Source organism: Cervus canadensis, chromosome 13, assembly GCF_019320065.1.
Source record: "Cervus canadensis isolate Bull #8, Minnesota chromosome 13, ASM1932006v1, whole genome shotgun sequence".
In the NCBI taxonomy this organism is placed as follows: Eukaryota; Metazoa; Chordata; class Mammalia; order Artiodactyla; family Cervidae; genus Cervus; species Cervus canadensis.
In genome coordinates, this window is record NC_057398.1 from 40,687,256 (window position 1) to 40,705,516 (window position 18,261).

The window sequence follows — 18,261 nt, forward strand, 5'->3', positions numbered from 1 at the left end:
AATGGCAGAGCCTGGTAGGCTGCAGTCCATGGGGTCGCTAGGAGTCGGACAAGACTGAGCGACTTCACTTTCACTTTTCACTTTCATGCATTGGAGAAGGAAATGGCAACCCACTCCAGTGTTCTTGCCTGGAGAATCTCAGTGACGGTGGAGCCTGGTGGGCTGCTGTCTATGGGGTCGCACAGAGTCGGACGTGACTGAAGTGACATATCAGCAATGTTATGTACAAAGTAATTAAGACATTGAAATAGTTCAGTTTCCTATGGGTATGTGTGTGAGCATGCTTAGTCATATCCAACTCTTTGTGACCCTATGGACTTGTAGCGCCGCCCCCACTGCCCCCCTCCCCCGCTCCCCCCCGCCCCCCCCCAGGCTTCTCTGTCCATGGGATTCTCCTGCAAGAATACTTGCAGTGGATTCACTCCACAAGAATACTCCAGTGGAGTGGACTGCCATTTCCTCCTCCGGGAGATTTTCCTGATCCAGTAATCGAACCCGTGTCTCCTGAGTCTCCTGCATTGGCAGTCAGATTCTTTACTGTTGAACCACCTGGGAAGCGCTTGTTACAGGAATAGATAAATGTTAATAGGACTATTAAGAGAGTATATCTCTACTTAATGTGCTGTGGTAACCTAAACGGAAAGCAAGTCCGAAAGGAGGGGGATATATGTGTACATATCGGTGATTCATTTTCTGTACAGTAGAAACTAACAATTTTATTAGTTTCTATACTCCAATAAAAATTAATTTTAAAAAGAGTAAAAAGAGTATGTTGGCTATAATAGTTTAGGAAGAATATTCTATCCTTCATGAGCCAATTAGTGTTTACAAAACTTAAAGAATCATATGAGGAAGAATAACAGAAACTGTATCATATCAATTTTAGTCTTCAATTTATTTTGTGCACTAGCATTTATAACTTCAACAAAATAAATTTTATGAGCTGTATTTAATTTGTTTACTTGATTCCATTTAGGCCATAGGGTTTCCAGAAAAGTTCTGTGTCACTTGGGAATATTTAGGAATATTTCACATCTTGTAAGAAGAACTTCAAAGCAGAATGCTACTCTGCTTTGTTGTTCAGTCACTCAGTTGTGTCCGACTCTTTGCAACCCCATGGACTGCAGCACGCCAGGCTTCCCTATCCTTCACTGGCTCATGTCCATTGACTTAAATAGTTAGGAAAAGGGAATGATTTAAATTCTGCTGCTGTGTATAGCAGCATCCATAATAAATCTTAGCTCTGAAGATTAAAATACCAAGAGAATTAAAAAAAGAAAAGAAGAAAGTGTTAGAGAAAAACGTGGTCTCCTCCTCTTGTTGCTCTACTGGCTCTAGCTATAGATGAAGGTATGGGTGTGTCCTCAGTCTCTGACAGGTTAAAGGGGCTGTTCTGCTTGGGCTATCCTGACTTCTGAGCCTAGCAGGACTTTTTGTGTGGTTATTAGGAACTGGTAGAGGTTTGACAGGTTCCAGGGTTTTGTTAAGTATTTTATAATAGAGAAAGGAATAGTGAAGAAGAAAGATACAATAGTATTTTCCCCCAAATCTGTGTCTGTTCCTTCATAACCAAATATAACACAATTTTTAAAAATAATAATGTTCGTCTGGAAAAAAATTGAAGATGTAATAAGAAATATAGAGTTAAACAATATGAAGAACCCCCTGGTAACTGATGATGCTAATGGATTATTTTATCTGCTCCATAATGTCAAACATTTTTAACTATCAAAATTTAATTGTAACATGTAATAATACTTTAAAAGTAACATTTTAGATTTATTTTGGTACTACATTCCATAAGGGATATAATTCTATATGATCCATATCAGGTTTTATTAGACTTGGGTCACAGCTTTGGCTAAAGACTTAATTTTTTATGACTTTCCATTCAGTTAAAAGGTATATTTGGTGCTCCACTCATTGTTGCTGTTGTCCTTATCTTGCTGCTACATGTGAAAGTTTGTTTCTTTATTGAGAATATAAATAAAATGAGTTACTTCTTGCTAACTTTCATTACAGACAGGATCTTCATGCTACTTTTCTTGGCCAGGGAACAAGAGGAATTGCCTGGAGGACACAGCAGAAAACAAAAATAGAATATAATAGCCAAATAACCAAATTCTCCCCTTGATCCTGGTGAATGGTTTGTAAAATCAGGCTGAGACTATCATATTGTGACTACTCTGCTTAATTTACTCACTGTTTAGATTTGAAATATGTATTTCAAAGACTGTTAAAGGAGAAAAGGAATCATGTCAAATATTTCAGATGAGTTAAGTTAAAAAGCATATATCTAACTACAAAATGTTATGGAATTAAGAAATGTTAGTGAAAATTAAGGGGAAATGATAAATGCTCTTTAGATCATGCCATGATTCTTATATGCGCTTATTTAGAAGCCTAGCGATAGTACTGTCTTACTAATGCCCACTGAATAGGAAAATAGGAGATGTGAAATTCTTAATTTTTATATAGTGAAGTTTCTTCCCAGATATTGTTAGTAATGTTCAGAATCCCAGATAGAGTGATGGTTAGAACAACACAATGAAAGCAGCAATTGATACAACAGAAATAAGAACTGGTCTGAACCAGTTGCAAAATAAGCAAGGCTTCAGAGGACTCCCAACCACTCTGGTCGTCATGGGTTTCAGTAACCGGTCCCACTGGGTCAGGATGGCGTTCCTGGCTCCTGGCCACTTTCCTGGGCCCACCAGCCTAAACTGGTATGGGGTACAAGGACCAAAGTAAACCTCCAACGCCAACTTTGGATCGGTGAGAAACAGCCATGGGATGTTGGGCTTTGCCCCAATGAAGGAGGCAAGTTCATCCATATAAACAATATAATCCGTTTGTATGGTATCACTTTTGCCAAACCTAGAGGAGGGAGAGAAACAAGACTGTGGTTATCTGAGCTTTGTGTAGAAACAAGAACACCTTTTTATCCATGCAAATCAACATCTATCCTTTTGTTGGTAAGGGGATTATTGCTCATTATATAGTACTTCGTAGATTTTACTGACGGACTTTCATACTGATCTCACTTTGACATTTCACAACACAATAAAGCCGCTGAGAAAGGCATCTTAATCCACATTTACAAGTAGAGGAATTGTCTCTTGCTCAAGGGAAGTTATTAATTCATGGCCACTGAGTTGATTAGTGACAGAGGTAGGACTGGAGTCCAGTTCTTCTGACTAGTTCTTATATGGCAGAGTCATTTTATTAGAGCCACCTGTTGGAAGGCATCCTTACATTTCAGAGGATTTATGAGCTAGAAAATAGAAGTCCACATTCATGTGTTCCCAAACTTCTCTGATTTTTAATCTTTCTGGGTCTCCTTTTTATGATATATTGCAGGAGCTATGGAGGGCTGAAACAGGATTTAGTGGCATATCAGGTGCAAAGTAGATCCTTGATAACTATTTGTTGAATGGCTGAATTTAGCTCATAGCTGTCACCCTAATGGCTCCACTGAGGACTATTCAAGACTAAAACAATACTAAGTATTCACAAATTCAGATTTTGCTATGAAAATTCTAGATCCCCTTTACCATAGATGCTCTTACAATTTGAGCTTTTTCCCCATTTTTTCATCAATATCATTCATCATGTCCTTGACAGAAGGCAAAGGGCAAGTTCCTAAAAAAAAAAGGAAAGACATGATAATAGTTAAATAAGTCTGGCATAGGACCAGCCTGCAATGTTTCTTTTTTAATAATGAGTTGTGAATCACATTAGTATTTTCAAATTGTGTTGTCATTATCTAGCAAAATAAAATCTTGAACAAATAACCAGGGAGTCATTCTGAGACAAACATATAAGTCATTCTTAATCTTCTCAGAGATGATTATTTTCACAGTGATTAAAACCAAATAACCTTTCATCTTTCTATCTTTGCTCTTAAACTGGTTTTTGGATTTAAAAATCAGTTTGAAGGATTATATTCTACTCTCTCAGCTTTATTTTTAAGTATGTCATCTAATAAATTATAGTCAAAGGTATATTGACATCTGGTTTTTTTTGAGATTTAACAAACAGATCTTCATAGGAAGTTATCTTGCTTTGCCCCCAAAGGGAATTTCCAACAGATAAGATAGAGAATTTAGTGAAGCTACAAGTTTCTCTCTGGAAAGCCAACAGCTCCTGAATGAGACTGTGGATGTGGACTGTCCACAAGTCACCAAGGACATAGGGAGGTCCTGAGAGGCCAAATCTGAGTTGGGGCTGCCCCAGGATTTCAGGCTCTTCCTGGCATTAACTTACAGAATTCTCTAAAACCTAGACCCAAACTCTTGTACTCGGAGATGCTTCAAATCTAGTGTGGTTTCTTTGGCAACTTGTGATCACCTGGAACAAGACTGGAATTTCCAGTCTAGCTCTGATTGCTCAAGACCTACAATGACTCTCTGTTCCTGAAATCCCTACAGGCGGAATCACAAGAACAGTCTGTCAACATGGTGTTGTTCCAAACCTTGGAACTGGTTCTGTCCTTGGGCAAGAGGAGAGATAGAGAAAAGGCTATGTTCTGTAGTCCACCAGCTACTGCCATTGGGCTGCTTGTAACTGACCTCTTGGTCTGGTAACCCAATTCCCTCAAATTGGGTTGTTTGCCTTATCTCTCATTTTCCCTAAGACTGAGTCTTTGCATCAGTTCTCTGTTGGCTGGGTCTCTGCCCTGTCTCTTTTCTTCAGGGCCCAGGTTATAACTAGTATCTTCACAGAGAGTAAGTGAATATTTTATAAGCAATTAAGACCTACATTTTAATGCCAGTCTCTCTGAACCTGAATCCTGAGTTCAGTTCTAAGTAGGATTTCATTCCATCACTTTCTTGGCTGCTGCTTTGCTGGAGAAACATCACCCTGCAACACATCTCTGCTTGGAACCAGGGGAGTGAAGAAGATTTAGAGAGATTGCTGATATGTAGGACTATAATGATGTGGTTGGGAGCCTGGTGGTGAGTGATGATGCAGGATATGTAGTTGCAGGTTCAAATATCCAGGATAAAAGAGCATTTAAACCCCAACAAGTCAGGTAGGATTGGCTGACTTGTGGCTTACATGTGGCTTCAAAGGAAGCAGACCTGCTAAGATTCATTATCCAGAAGTTTCAGGTTTAAGACCAACCAGATTTTGCACTTTACACTTTGATATCTTGATTTGTTCTTTAACCATAGCTTGGTTTTATTATCTGAATCTGCCCGCAATGGCATTCAAACCTTAATGTGAATCTGATTCCAGTACTTGGGGCTGGATGATGCTGTCTGCCTTCCTTGCTTGACCCCAATCAAGTTCATTGTTTCTTTTTTCTTTTTAAAATACAGGGACTTAGTATTCCTTTACCTTAGAGACTGTCTACAACACCAAATGCTTTCTGCTTCTACTGATCCACTGCTGGTCCTCATCTGATATATGGCAAGGAAGAAAACAGGGCAAGAGAGCCACCTCCTTACCAGAAATCATACTTTTTTTTCATGAATGTGGATATTTAAAGTTGCTGGATTGACTTTGAAACATCTTCTTTCATTAAACTTTCAAGCAATGTCATTCTATTGAGTTTTGAAAATCTTAATTTTATAAAGTTCTTCTGAACCTAAGATGAGAAGCTCTGGTGTTCTCAAGTTTAATGAAAGGTCTTGGGTAATTGACAATTAAGGAGTTATAGGGTTTAACAGGTGGTGCCAGTGGTAAAGAACCCATCTGCCAATGCAGGAGACATAAGACATGCGAGTTCAAGCCCTGGGTTGGGAAGATCCCCTGGAAGAGGAAGTGGCAAGCCACTCCAGTTTTCTTGCCCTGGAGAATCCCATGGACAGAGTAACCTGGCAGGGTATGGTCCATGGGGTCACAAAGAGTCAGATACGACTTAAGCGACTGAGCATGCAAGGAGTTATAAATCACAAAAACACTCTTGAATCATTGTCTTGTACTATTGTTTGTGACAATCCAATATATTTTTAATTGCTTATAAAATATAGTACCAAAAATATAGAATTATAGATTCTGGAAACTCGGTGGGACCTAGGATTTGTTGCTTGTTAATAGGAATATTGTTTTCCTAAAGATTCAAAGGCATTCTCATCTTCCCCATCAATGAACATCTTTGCCTACTTACCCTTAATTACTTGTACTGCCCAGCGAGACTGCAGGTCAGTAGTGGGGATGACAGCTCCAAGTGACTGGACAAGGCCAATCACAGCCAAGGTTGGCTTCTCCAGTGGAGGCGGAAAGATGCCTTTAAATAAGGTGACCTCATTGTCTCTGCTCTTAATGATGGAGTCATCAAGGAAGGGGTAGGCATGACTGTAGCCTGTTGCAAAGATGACACAGTCAATGGCCTTAAACACTGTCCCATCCTCAAAAATAGCTGAATCCTCTGTAAACTCCTTCACGTTTGGCTTAATGGTCACAATGCCACATAAAATGCGAGCTGGGAGTTCGTCATTGAACACAGGCTCTTTCCTCAGGATGCTGTATGGAAAACAAGCATTAGAACAGTACCATTTCCTTTTTTTTATTGGTTCATAATTAATTGATAGGAAAAACCTACCTAAGATTTTTTAATGTGCCATGGAGTGTCATCAACATGACTGATAGATAAAACTTATGTAAGGCCACATTGTGGAGTAACAAAAGTTGGTTTTTGCTAATCCCGTCTCTATTTCCTATAATCTTTCTCCCTTTTCCCACAGAACTCTCCCCAAATTCCAGAATAAGCACTCAGACCATATCCCCTGTATCAGGAAAAACAAAGGTCAGAGTACCTGGGTCTTTAAATTTATTTCTTTGCTACTGTGAACCTTAATTAACTGTGAACCTTGATCAAATTAGATTTTCCTAATTTCTCTTGCCTTATCTTCCTCACCTGAAGTGGCGATAACAGCTATACCTATCTCAGGTCATCGGCTGACCTAAGTAATATAAAGAATTTGGCGCAGTTTGTAGCACATAGATAGTGCTCGAAATGTTAGCCATTATTCTTAATGTAATATAATCCAAAGTGACCATTGTGATGTAAAGAAGATCAAATAGGAGGAAAGAAGACAAAGGTGGAAGGCTGCAGCCAGGTTCTATCATAGAGGGTGAAGTGTGAACCCCATGCAGACAAAGCCATGTCAGGTGAGGAAGTGATGGTCTAGGAACTTAAATAAGGCCTGGAGAAGAAAGAGAAACTGGAAATCTGGAAAGAGAGAGCTTTCGATTATTTTTTATTCAGTAATATCTCTAGTGAGTGCACAGAATTCTGCCTTAGGGGTGAACCGAATAATTTTGGAAGAAAAGACATGGTTCTTATGTAGGATGATGGGAACTGTGTGTGTGAGAGAGAAAGCCATAGATAGATGCTACTGCGGAGGAAACTGAGCCAGACAATGAGACTGGTTGGACTGCTGGTTGGAAGAAGGCTGGATTCAACTGCTCGAATTATCTGCCATTTATCTTAAACTCACTTCCATGTTGAAACTTCCTTTGTCAAGGCCACCAGGATCTGCAAGCCACCAGTTCCAGTGGTCTACTCTTACTCCTTATTTTACCCAATTTATTAATAAACTCACACTTGATGGTTTCCTCCTCCTTGAAACACTCTGTTTGTTTTGCTTTCACGTCATCACTCACTCTTGATTCCTTTCTACCTACCTCGCTATACCTCGCTATTTCTTCTCAGTGTCCCCTGCTGAATTCTTCTCCTCCAGACCTCTAAATAGTGACATGCCTCAGGTCTTTTGTCTTCTCTATTGACATTCATTCTTCAAGAGATGTCATCTAGTTTTCATTTATTTAAATACTATCTATATTCTGACCAGCCCACATTTTAAACTTAGGGTTTGAATCTCTCTTCTGTCTTATGTACCCCACTGCCGTTCCACGTTCTTCTATGCAAATCCCGAACAGGCATTCCAACTTTAATACATTTAAAACTAAACCTCTGCTCCTGCCATGGTTGTCCACATCTCAGTAGACATCACCTCCATCTTTGCTCCCTTGCTCAGACCAAAAGTCTGAAAGACATCCTTGACATTTTGTTTGCTTTCACATTTGCTATTTAATCGAACAGAAAATCCTGTTCAGTTTACCTTCAAACTCTATCCCAATCTGACAACTTCTGAGCACTGATGATCAGTTCAGGCCACCATCCCATCTCATCTGGGTTTTTGATAATAGCCTCTTAACCAGTCTTTCCACTTCCTTCCTTGACCCCCTACAGTGAGTTATGACCATAACAGCCAAAGCGATCTCTTCAAACTAACTTAGACCTTGTCTCCAGTTTGGTCAAATGCCTGCTATGGTTTCCCACTGCATTCAGAGTAAAGGCCAGAGCCTTTACAATGGCTTCCAAGACCCAGTGTCAGCTGGTTATTTTGATGTCTCTGGTTTCATTTCCTGCTATTCTCCCCAGTCTTCTTCTCCAAGAAAAGAAGCCACTGTATTTTGTCAAACATGCCAGTCATACCCCTGAAGAGATGATGTCCTAGCTGTTTCTACTGTCTAGAATAGTCTTTTCAAGATACCCTTCTGGATCATTTTCTCATCTCCTTCAGAAATTTGCTTGAAAGCTTTTTCAGTGAGACCTTCTCTAAGCATTGTTTAAAATTGTCTTAGTGTCATTCCCTGTTACCCTTGTCTGCCTTATTTTTTCTCTTTGGTATATACAATTTTGAGCTATTTGTGTCTGTTTCCCATTATTAGAACGTAAGCCCCATGAGGATAGGGATTTTATGAGTTTGTTCACTGCTATATCCACAGGTCCTGGCACATAATAAATGCTTAGTAACTATGTGTTGACTTAATGAATTAACTTTGATGTAAACAGCTTAGAACTTGGGGTTTTCACCCATGTCCAATTTCTTATCATGTGACTGGCTTGGAGGATATTATAGGAGAGAGTGAGGAGAAGGCTGAAGATGAAAATATTGTGGCCATAGTTCGGTGGAAGGGCTCCATTAAGGGGCAGGTAATGAGAGCAAAGGTAATGAATGATGCAATGAGGTAATGAATGTGAAGTCAAGTGGGCCTTAGGAAACATCACTATGAACAAAGCTAGTGGTAGTGATGGAGTCCAGTTGAGCTATTTCAAATCCTAAAAAATGATGCTGTGAAAGTTCTATACTCATTATGCCAGCAAATTTGGAAAACCCAGTGGTGGCCACAGGACTGAAAAAGGTCAGTTTTCATTCCAATCCCAAAGAAAGGCAATGCCAAAGAATGCTCAAACTACCATACAATTGCACTCATCTTACACGCTAACAAAGTAAAGCTCAAAATTCTCCAAGCCAGGCTTCAACAGTATGTGAACGGTAAACTTCCAGATGTCTAAACCGGATTTAGAAAAGGCAGAGGAACCAAAGATCAAATTGCCAACATCTGTTTGATCATCAAAAAAGTGAGAGAGAAAAACATCTACTTCTGTTTTATTGACTACACCAAAGCCTTTGATTGTGTGGATCACAACAAACTGTGGAAAATTCTTCAAGAGATGGGAATACCAGACCACCTGACCTGCCTCTTTAGAAATCTGTATGCAGGTCAGGAAGCAACAGTTAGAACTGGACATGGAACAATAGACTCGTTCCAAATCGGGAAAGGAGTACATCAAGGCTGTATATTGTCACCCTATTTATTTAACTTATAAGCAGAGTACATCATGTGAAATGCCAAGCTGGATGCAGCACAAGCTGGAATCAGGATTGCCAGGAGAAATATCAATAACCTCAGATATGCAGATGACACCACCCTTATGGCAGAACGTGAAGAACTAAAGAGCCTCTTGATGAAAGTGAAAGAGGAGAGTGAAAAAGTTGGCTTAAAACTCAGCATTCAGAAAACTAAGATCATGGCATTTGGTCCCGTCACTTCATGGCAAATAGATGGGGAAACAATGGAAACTTTTTTGAGAGACTTTATTTTCTTGGGCTCCAAAATCACTGCAGATGGTGACTGCAGCCATGAAATTAAAAGACACTTGCTCCTTGGAAGAAAAGTTATGAACAACCTAGATAGCATACTAAAAAGCAGAAATAGTACTTTGCCAACAAAGGTCCATCTAGTCAAAGCTATGGTTTTTCCAGTGGTCATGTATGGATGTGAGAGTTGGACCGTAAAGAAAACTGAGCGCTGAAGAATTAATGCTTTTGAACTGTGGTGTTGGAGGAGACTCTTGAGAGTCCTTTGGACTACCAGGACATCCAACCAGTCAGTCCTAAAGGAAATCAGTCCTGAGTATTCATTGAAAGGACTGATGCTGAAACTGAAACTCCAATACTTTGGCCACCTGATGCAGTGCACTGACTCATTGGAAAAGTCCCTGATTCTGGGAAAGATTGAAGGCAGGAGGGGAAGGGGATGACAGAGGCTGAGATGGTTGGATGGCATCACCGACTCGATGGACATGCATTTGAGCAAGCTTCAGGAGTTGGTGATGGACAGGGAAGCCTGGCATGCTGCAGTCCATGGGGTGGCAAAGAGTTGGACACGACTGAGTGACTGAATTGAGCTGAATGAGAGGGAAGCGCCAAGTCCTGCCTTGCTTAGCTCTGAAGTTAAGAAAGAGGCTTTAGAGCAAGGCGGCTATGAGTGAGGCACTTTGGAGTCAGCAAATCTGGACTTGTTTCAGTTGCTATTTCTGACTTCCCAGCTGTGTGGCTTTGGTAAACCACAGTTTTCTCCTCTCTAAAATGAAGATTATAATAGAGCCATCATCATAGTTGCTGTGGCTCCCCTGCTTGGCTCAGATGGTAAAGAATCTGCCTGCAATGCAGGAGACTGGGGTTTGATCCCCGAGTTGGGAAGGTCTCCTGGAGAAGGGAATGGCAACCTACTCCAGTATTCTTTCCTGGAGAATCCCAAAGACAGAAGAGCCTGGTGGGCTACAGTCCATAGGGTCAAAAAGAGCTGGACACAACCGACCCTAACACTTTCACTTTTTCATAGGCGTTGTGAAAGTAAAGTGAGATAATGTACGTCTGAGACTTAATAAGGCTCTGACATGTATTAAGTACTTAAAAACATGTTAACTATTATTATCATCACTCTAGGGACTAAAATTCTTGACCTATTATATAACTGTCCAGCTGTGCAAATCTGGTAAGGAGAATTGTGAAACAGGAAAACACTCCTAATTTTTGCAATTCTTTGTCCTCTGAAATGTGACAGGTGATTACTTCACTCTGACTTGTATGGGGGTTGTATCACACATTAGGGTTGTTGACAGTGAAATAAAAGTTAGCAGGCATTTCATATTTAACTCTGCTTTACCCGTTTAAAGGCATCAAGCCATAGTTCTCGTGCTTGAATCTGGCATTCATTTGCTTCATGTACCACCAGTCAGAGATGACTGTCGGTAACGTATTCTTGAGGAATGTTTCAAATCGAGTGACAATCAGCATGTCCCATGGATAGCCTTCATCCCAGACCCGGCTCATCACCCAGGAGCCACTTCGGGAGCTGATGATGACCTTGAAAAACACCAGTTCAACTGTTAAAGTGGTGACTGTTTGTAGTGGATATGCCCCTCAGATCTGCCTTTAGGAATGGAGTTATTACCCCACTGCTGGCAGTGCCCAGAAGGCAGCCCTCAGCTCTCAGCCCTCTCTGGGAGTTGCTTTGGTGAAGAGGGGGCCTCCCCCAACATCTTATACTCTTTTTGGATCCCCTGCATTCAGTGACTGGTTGAGGGAGGAAGACAAAGACCTAGCCTCTCTCAATTTGTCTCACCCTCTCCTTCCCCTGCTGTGTCCACAAGTCCATTCTCTACATCCGTATCTTTATTCCTGCCCTGCAAATAGGTTCATCTGTACCATTTTTCTAGATTCCATATATATGCTCATATATATGCTCCATATATATATATGCTCATATATATATTCCATATAACATGCTCTAGGTGCTCTGTGATGACCTAGAGAGGTGGGATGGGAGTGGGATGGGAGGGAGGATCAAAAGGTAGGTGATATATGTAAATAAAAACGAATATCTATACTGGAAAAAAAAAAAAAAGAAATGACCCAGCCTCTCACTTCAACTAGGGACAATTTGAAAGGATTATCCTAGCTTCAGAGTAAATAAAGGAAAACTTCTTTCCCTTCCCTCAGAGGTATTCATCCAGAGAGCACTCCAAAATAAACTTCCTGCACTATAACTGATATCTTAGTATCAACACCTGTCAAATCATTTCCTCGGTATTTTCATCTTTTAGCCAAATATTCTCTGGTGTAGGTTACCAATAACTGAATACTGGTCATATTTCTTCTAGTGCTTGTCTGATGATCCCACTGGTTTTGGAAGAATTTATTGGACACATTAGGCACCAAACATCCCAAAGAAGAAGCTTGTTGAATGACATCATTCCAGCTGATGTTCTGCTTTTGCCACATCAAGCTATTTAAAATCCCACCTGTTACCAAAGGAAATTGAGCTATATGAACCCCGACTTAGTCTTTGCATCAAGGACTCTGCCCTCCCCTCACCCTTTTAAAATGGTATGGCTGTCCCTTTAAAGATAGTTCCCTGAATTTCAGGGAGGCATACTTTTTCGGCTGTTTGGCTGAGTTCTGAGGCGATGTCACAGCCCGAGTTCCCCAGACCAATCACCAGGACTCGCTTCCCCTTGAAGATTCCTGGTTCTTTATAGTCCCGGCTGTGGAAGCATTCGCCTTTAAAAAGTTTTATTCCTGAGTGAAAAAGTGGAAAACATATGAATTATTTTGATTTTCACTTAAAAAAACTGCTATAACAGAACTTGTCAGTGAATACGGTTGCAGTAATAGGAATTTTAATACTTAAACTATATTAGATACAGTATATCTAATTGTATAGATATATGTGCTCAGTCATGTCTAACTCTTTGCGACCCTATGGACCGTAACCCACCAGGCTCCTCTGTCCACGGGACTCTCTAGGCAAGAATACTGGAGTGGGTTGCCATGCCCTCCTCCAGGGGATCTTTCTGACCCAGGAGGAGAGTTACTGCATCTCCTGCATTGGCAGGCAGATTCTTTTACCACTGAGCTGCCTGGGAACCCCATTAGATACATTAGAAGCATATTTTAATTTAATGTGTACTTTTATAAACTATACTTTTGTATATATAAGAAAGACATTATCAAGGTTATTTCTTCATGCAAGATGTGTGGATGGCAGCGTAAACGTTGGCCTTACCTGGAAAGGACTCTTTAGGTATGTTGGGGTACACATGATGTCCAGAACAAATCATTACGGCATCAAAGACAGCTGATTCCTTTTTACCATCCTTTTCGGTGATAACATCCCATTGGCCAGTGGTTGAGAAATCGGGACGCTTATTTACACTGGATACAATTGTCTAAGAGAAACATAGAAAGATAATTTTCTTTATTCTATGCTAACAGGCAGATTTGACACCAACATCATCAAATAGTATGAAGGAAATCCTTAACAGTGCCTTAGGAAAAATACTTAATTCATTATGAAGGTGCAAGTTATAAATTCAAAATTCCTTTTTAATAAGTCACAGCATAAAATGATCTGTATGATTTTTTTTTATTTCCAATGCAAAACATTTTAATAGGTGGTCAAATATACAGTTATTAGAATTACCTAAATATCACTTATATAAAAATTGGTATATATCACATTAGATGACTCTATAAAAACACAAATCACACATTGACAACAACCCCTGCAGTCCAAGAATACCCCCCTCATCAATAGTACAAATTACACATTTTTAAAAAAAAGACATTGTTTAGACATTTAAACCAAAGTAACTTTGACTAGACTAAATACATTCATTCATCAAGTACAATAAATTTAGCATAGTCACTAACAACACAATTTTAGGTGCAATTTCACATGCTTTCATAAATCTTCCAGTTCAGTTCCCACAGTAAAGTGTCTTTGTGCACACCATTTTCATTTATATATAGGTGCATCATACATCATACTTAAGACTATTTTACTTCATAATTAAATGTGTTAATGTATATTGTAAGCGAATACCAGGCCAAAATTTAACCCCAGTGATGACCAATTTCAACAATTAAAAAAAAAATTCTTTACAGTATATTCTAATTTGTTTAATTGCATGGGTACTATTTTCTCTTACTAAATACTATCAAAATAAGTAATAAAAATTTAAATATTAAATCCAAAAACATGGAGATTCCAACCTTCTTAAAATATTAATAAGCATTTTAGTAACATGATCATTTAAGTCAAAAAGTAATTTCATATTCATTGCCAAATTAAAATACCTATGATTTGAAGACAGAGACCTAAAATACTTGCAGTAAATTGAAAAGTACAATTTTTAAAATGTGCAGTAATTTGCTTGTGAATTTGTAATGGAATGTTTTTCACAGTAATACTATGTTAAAACACTACTCTAAATGATCAGCCTAAGTACACGTACCTTTACCAGCAAGAAAAATTAAGGCCTTTTAATGCTATCAGTAATTACAGCTGAACTCAAATGTCAAATAGAGGTTACAATGCTGCAAACTATTATTTTTAACCTTTAACATATTGTTAGTTGCTTCATCTCAACTCAATTACTTATCTTTCCATGAAGTTGAATGTTAGTTAACTATTACCTTTGAATAAGCATTTCTCTGTATCTCTATTTTTATTTAGCCCTGAACCCAGTCAATCTAGAGAGAATGCTGGAAATATTAGGGCTTTGTCTGACTGGATCACAACTATATATTCAGGGGTTAAAAGTTTGTCCCATTTATATTTCTGAATGAACTAAGATGCCTGGCCTCCATAGACAACATTACTTATTTTCCCAAAGCATTGGCAGATAATTGCTACTTCTTCACTTGACCAAACTGACTTTTTTTTTAAATTTAAGTCTAGGCTATGAAGACATTACAGGATGTAAGGAAGGATAACCAAAGCTACAAATATATCAAATCAAGGTTAAAGGCACTGGATAAGGAAGATTATTACAAAGCATTGTAAACAATTTTTAAAGCAAATCAAGTTTTACAGTATTAAATGCCAAACTACTAAGAGCAAATGGTACTAAAATGATGACAATGTTTTAAAATAGTGGACAAAATTTCTGTAATTTCACAAATAAAATTTTCATTGTTCTACCATTCTTTTTCATCCTACAAGTTCTTTAATATTCCAAATCCTATAATAGCTGAAAACTTCCCTAAAATGGGGAAGGAAATAGCCACTCAAGTCCAAGAAACCCAGAGAGTCCCAAACAGGATAAACCCAAGGCAAAACACCCCAAGACACATATTAATCAAACTAACAAAGATCAAACACAAAGAACAAATATTAAAAGCAGCAAGGGAAAAACAACAAATAACACACAAAGGGATTCCCATAAGGATAACAGCTGACCTATCAATAGAAACCCTCCAGGCCAGAAGGGAATGGCAGGACGTCCTGAAAGTAATGAAAGAGAATAACCTACAACCTAGATTACTGTATCCAGCAAGGATCTCATTCAGATATGAAGGAGAATTCAAAAGCTTTACAGATAAGCAAGAGCTGAGAGAATTCAGCACCACCAAACCAGCTCTTCAACAAATGCTAAAGGATCTTCTCTAGACAGGAAATGCAGAAAGGTTGTATAAGTTGAAACCCAAAACAACAAAGTAAATGGCAATGGGACCACACCTATCAATAATTACCTTAAATGTAAATGGGTTGAATGCCCCAACCAAAAGACAAAGATTGGCTGAGTGGATACAAAAACAAGACCCCCATATATGCTGTCTACAAGAGACCCACCTCAAAACAAGAGACACATACAGACTAAAAGTGAAGGGATGGAAAAAAATATTTCATGCAAATGGAGACCAAAAGAAAGCAGGAGTCGCAATACTCATATCAGATAAAATAGACTTTCAAATAAAGGGTGTGAAAAGAGACAAAGAAGGACACTACCTAATGATCAAAGGATCAATCCAAGAAGAAGATATAACAATTATAAATATATATGCACCCAACATAGGAGCACCGCAATATGTATGGCAAACACTAACGAGTATGAAAGAGGAAATTAATAGTAACACAATAATAGTGGGAGACTTTAATACCCCACTCACAACTATGGATAGATCAACTAAACAGAAAATTAAAAAGGAAACACAAACCTTAAATGACACAATGGACCAGCTAGACCTAATTTGATATCTTATAGGACATGTTTACCCCAAAACAAGCAACTTCACCTTTTTCTCAAGTTTTGCACATGGAACCTTCTCCAGAATAGATACATCCGGGCATAAAATCTAGTCTTGGAAAATTCAAAAATTGAAATTCATTCCAGTCATCTTTTCTGACCACAGGTCAGTTAAATAGATTCATTACAGGAAAAAAATTTTAAAATTCAAATGTGGAGGTAAAACACGCTTCTGAATAAACCAACAAATCATAGAAGAATTCAAAAAAGAAATCAAAATATGTATAGAAATGAATGAAAATGAAAACACAACAACCCAAAACCTATGGGACACTGTAAAAGCAGTGCTAAGGGGAAGGTTCATAGCATTACAGGCTTACATCAAGAAACAAGAAAAAAGCCAAATAAATAACCTAACTCTACACCTAAAGCAATTAGAGAAGGAAGGAATGAAGAACCCCAGGGTTAGCAGAAGGAAAGAAATCTTAAAAATTAGGGCAGAAATAAATGCAAAAGAAACTAAAGAGACCATAGCAAAAATCAACAAAGCTAAAAGCTGGTTTCTTGAAAAAATAAACAAAATTGACAAACCATTAGCAAGACTCATTAAGAAACAAAGAGAGAAGAACCAAATTAACAAAATTAGAAATGAAAATGGAGAGATCACAACAGACAACACTGAAATACAAAGGATCATAAGAGACTACTACCAGCAGCTCTATGCCAATAAAATGGACAACTTGGATGAAATGGACAAATTCTTAGAAAAGTATAACTTTCCAAAACTGAACCAGGAAGAAATAGAAGATCTTAACAGACCCAATCACAGGCACGGAAATCGAAACTGTAATCAGAAATCTTCCAGCAAACAAAAGCCCAGGACCAGATGGCTTCACAGCTGAATTCTACCAAAAATTTAGAGAAGAGCTAACACCTATCTTACTCAAACTCTTCCAGAAAATTGCAGAAGAAGGTAAACTTCCAAACTCATTCTATGAGGCCACCATCACCCTAATTCCAAAACCAGACAAAGATGCCACAAAAAAAGAAAACTACAGGCCAATATCACTGATGAACATAGATGCAAAAATCCTTAACAAAATTCTAGCAAACAGAATCCAACAACATATTAAAAAAATCATACACCACGACCAAGTGGGCTTTATCCCAGGAATGCAAGGATTCTTTAATATCCGCAAATCAATCAATGTAATACACCACATTAACAAATTGAAAGATAAAAACCATATGATTATCTCAATAGATGCAGAGAAAGCCTTTGACAAAATTCAACACTCATTTATGATTAAAACTCTCCAAAAAGCAGGAATAGAAGGAACATACCTCAACATAATAAAAGCTATATATGACAAACCCACAGCAAGCATCACCCTCAATGGTGAAAAATTGAAAGCATTTCCCCTGAAATCAGGAACAAGACAAGGGTGCCCACTCTCACCACTACTGTTCAACATAGTGTTGGAAGTTTTGGCCACAGCAATCAGAGCAGAAAAAGAAGTAAAAGGAATCCAGATAGGAAAAGAAGAAGTGAAACTCTCACTGTTTGCAGATGACATGATCCTCTACATAGAAAACCCTAAAGACTCTACCAGAAAATTACTAGAACTAATCAACGAATATAGTAAAGTTGCAGGATATAAAATTAACACACAGAAATCCCTTGCATTCCTATATACTAACAATGAAAAAACAGAAAGAGAAATTAAGGAAACAATACCATTCACCATTACATTTAATTTAAATCTCATTACATTTAAACTAGAACTGTTGATTCAGTTCTCTGCAACTGAGTTTTTTATTTTCATATGTATGTAATCATTAGGGTAGGGAGCAGGATAAAAAGATCATGTCTGAAATATATTCAAATGGGGTTAACTTCCTATGTTGCTAACTGTTTTTCCAAAACTCAAAGTGAAAAGAACTGACAGAAATCTTCTATATTCAGGAGCTTTCTTTTTCTTCCCAGAAGAAGATCATTTCATACCGAGAGCTCTCTCTTATAAACAGAATCACCTTGAATTTTTTTTCAAGTGCATGTTGAGGTGGAACAGGAGCAGTGTCAGTCAGCCTGTGCACCAGAGGTGGGGAAGTAGACTACAGAAGAGTCTTGTATCCCCTCGAGG

At 38.5% G+C, this 18,261-nt stretch overlaps 1 protein-coding gene across 1 annotated transcript in view; it reads right to left on the bottom strand.

Annotated features, from left to right (window-relative positions):
• Positions 1-876: 876 nt before the first annotated feature.
• The window catches only part of LOC122452200 (dimethylaniline monooxygenase [N-oxide-forming] 3), a 32,805-nt gene continuing 15,420 nt past the window's right edge, over positions 877-18,261 (bottom strand). The window contains exons 4-9 of the mRNA XM_043485685.1: positions 13,153-13,315; positions 12,523-12,665; positions 11,251-11,450; positions 6,116-6,471; positions 3,570-3,642; positions 877-2,877 (exon numbers count right to left, since the gene is read on the bottom strand). Of these exons, the coding sequence (XP_043341620.1) occupies positions 2,535-2,877; positions 3,570-3,642; positions 6,116-6,471; positions 11,251-11,450; positions 12,523-12,665; positions 13,153-13,315 (1,278 nt within the window). The 3' untranslated portion in view covers positions 877-2,534. The remainder of the gene's footprint in view (positions 2,878-3,569; positions 3,643-6,115; positions 6,472-11,250; positions 11,451-12,522; positions 12,666-13,152; positions 13,316-18,261) is intronic.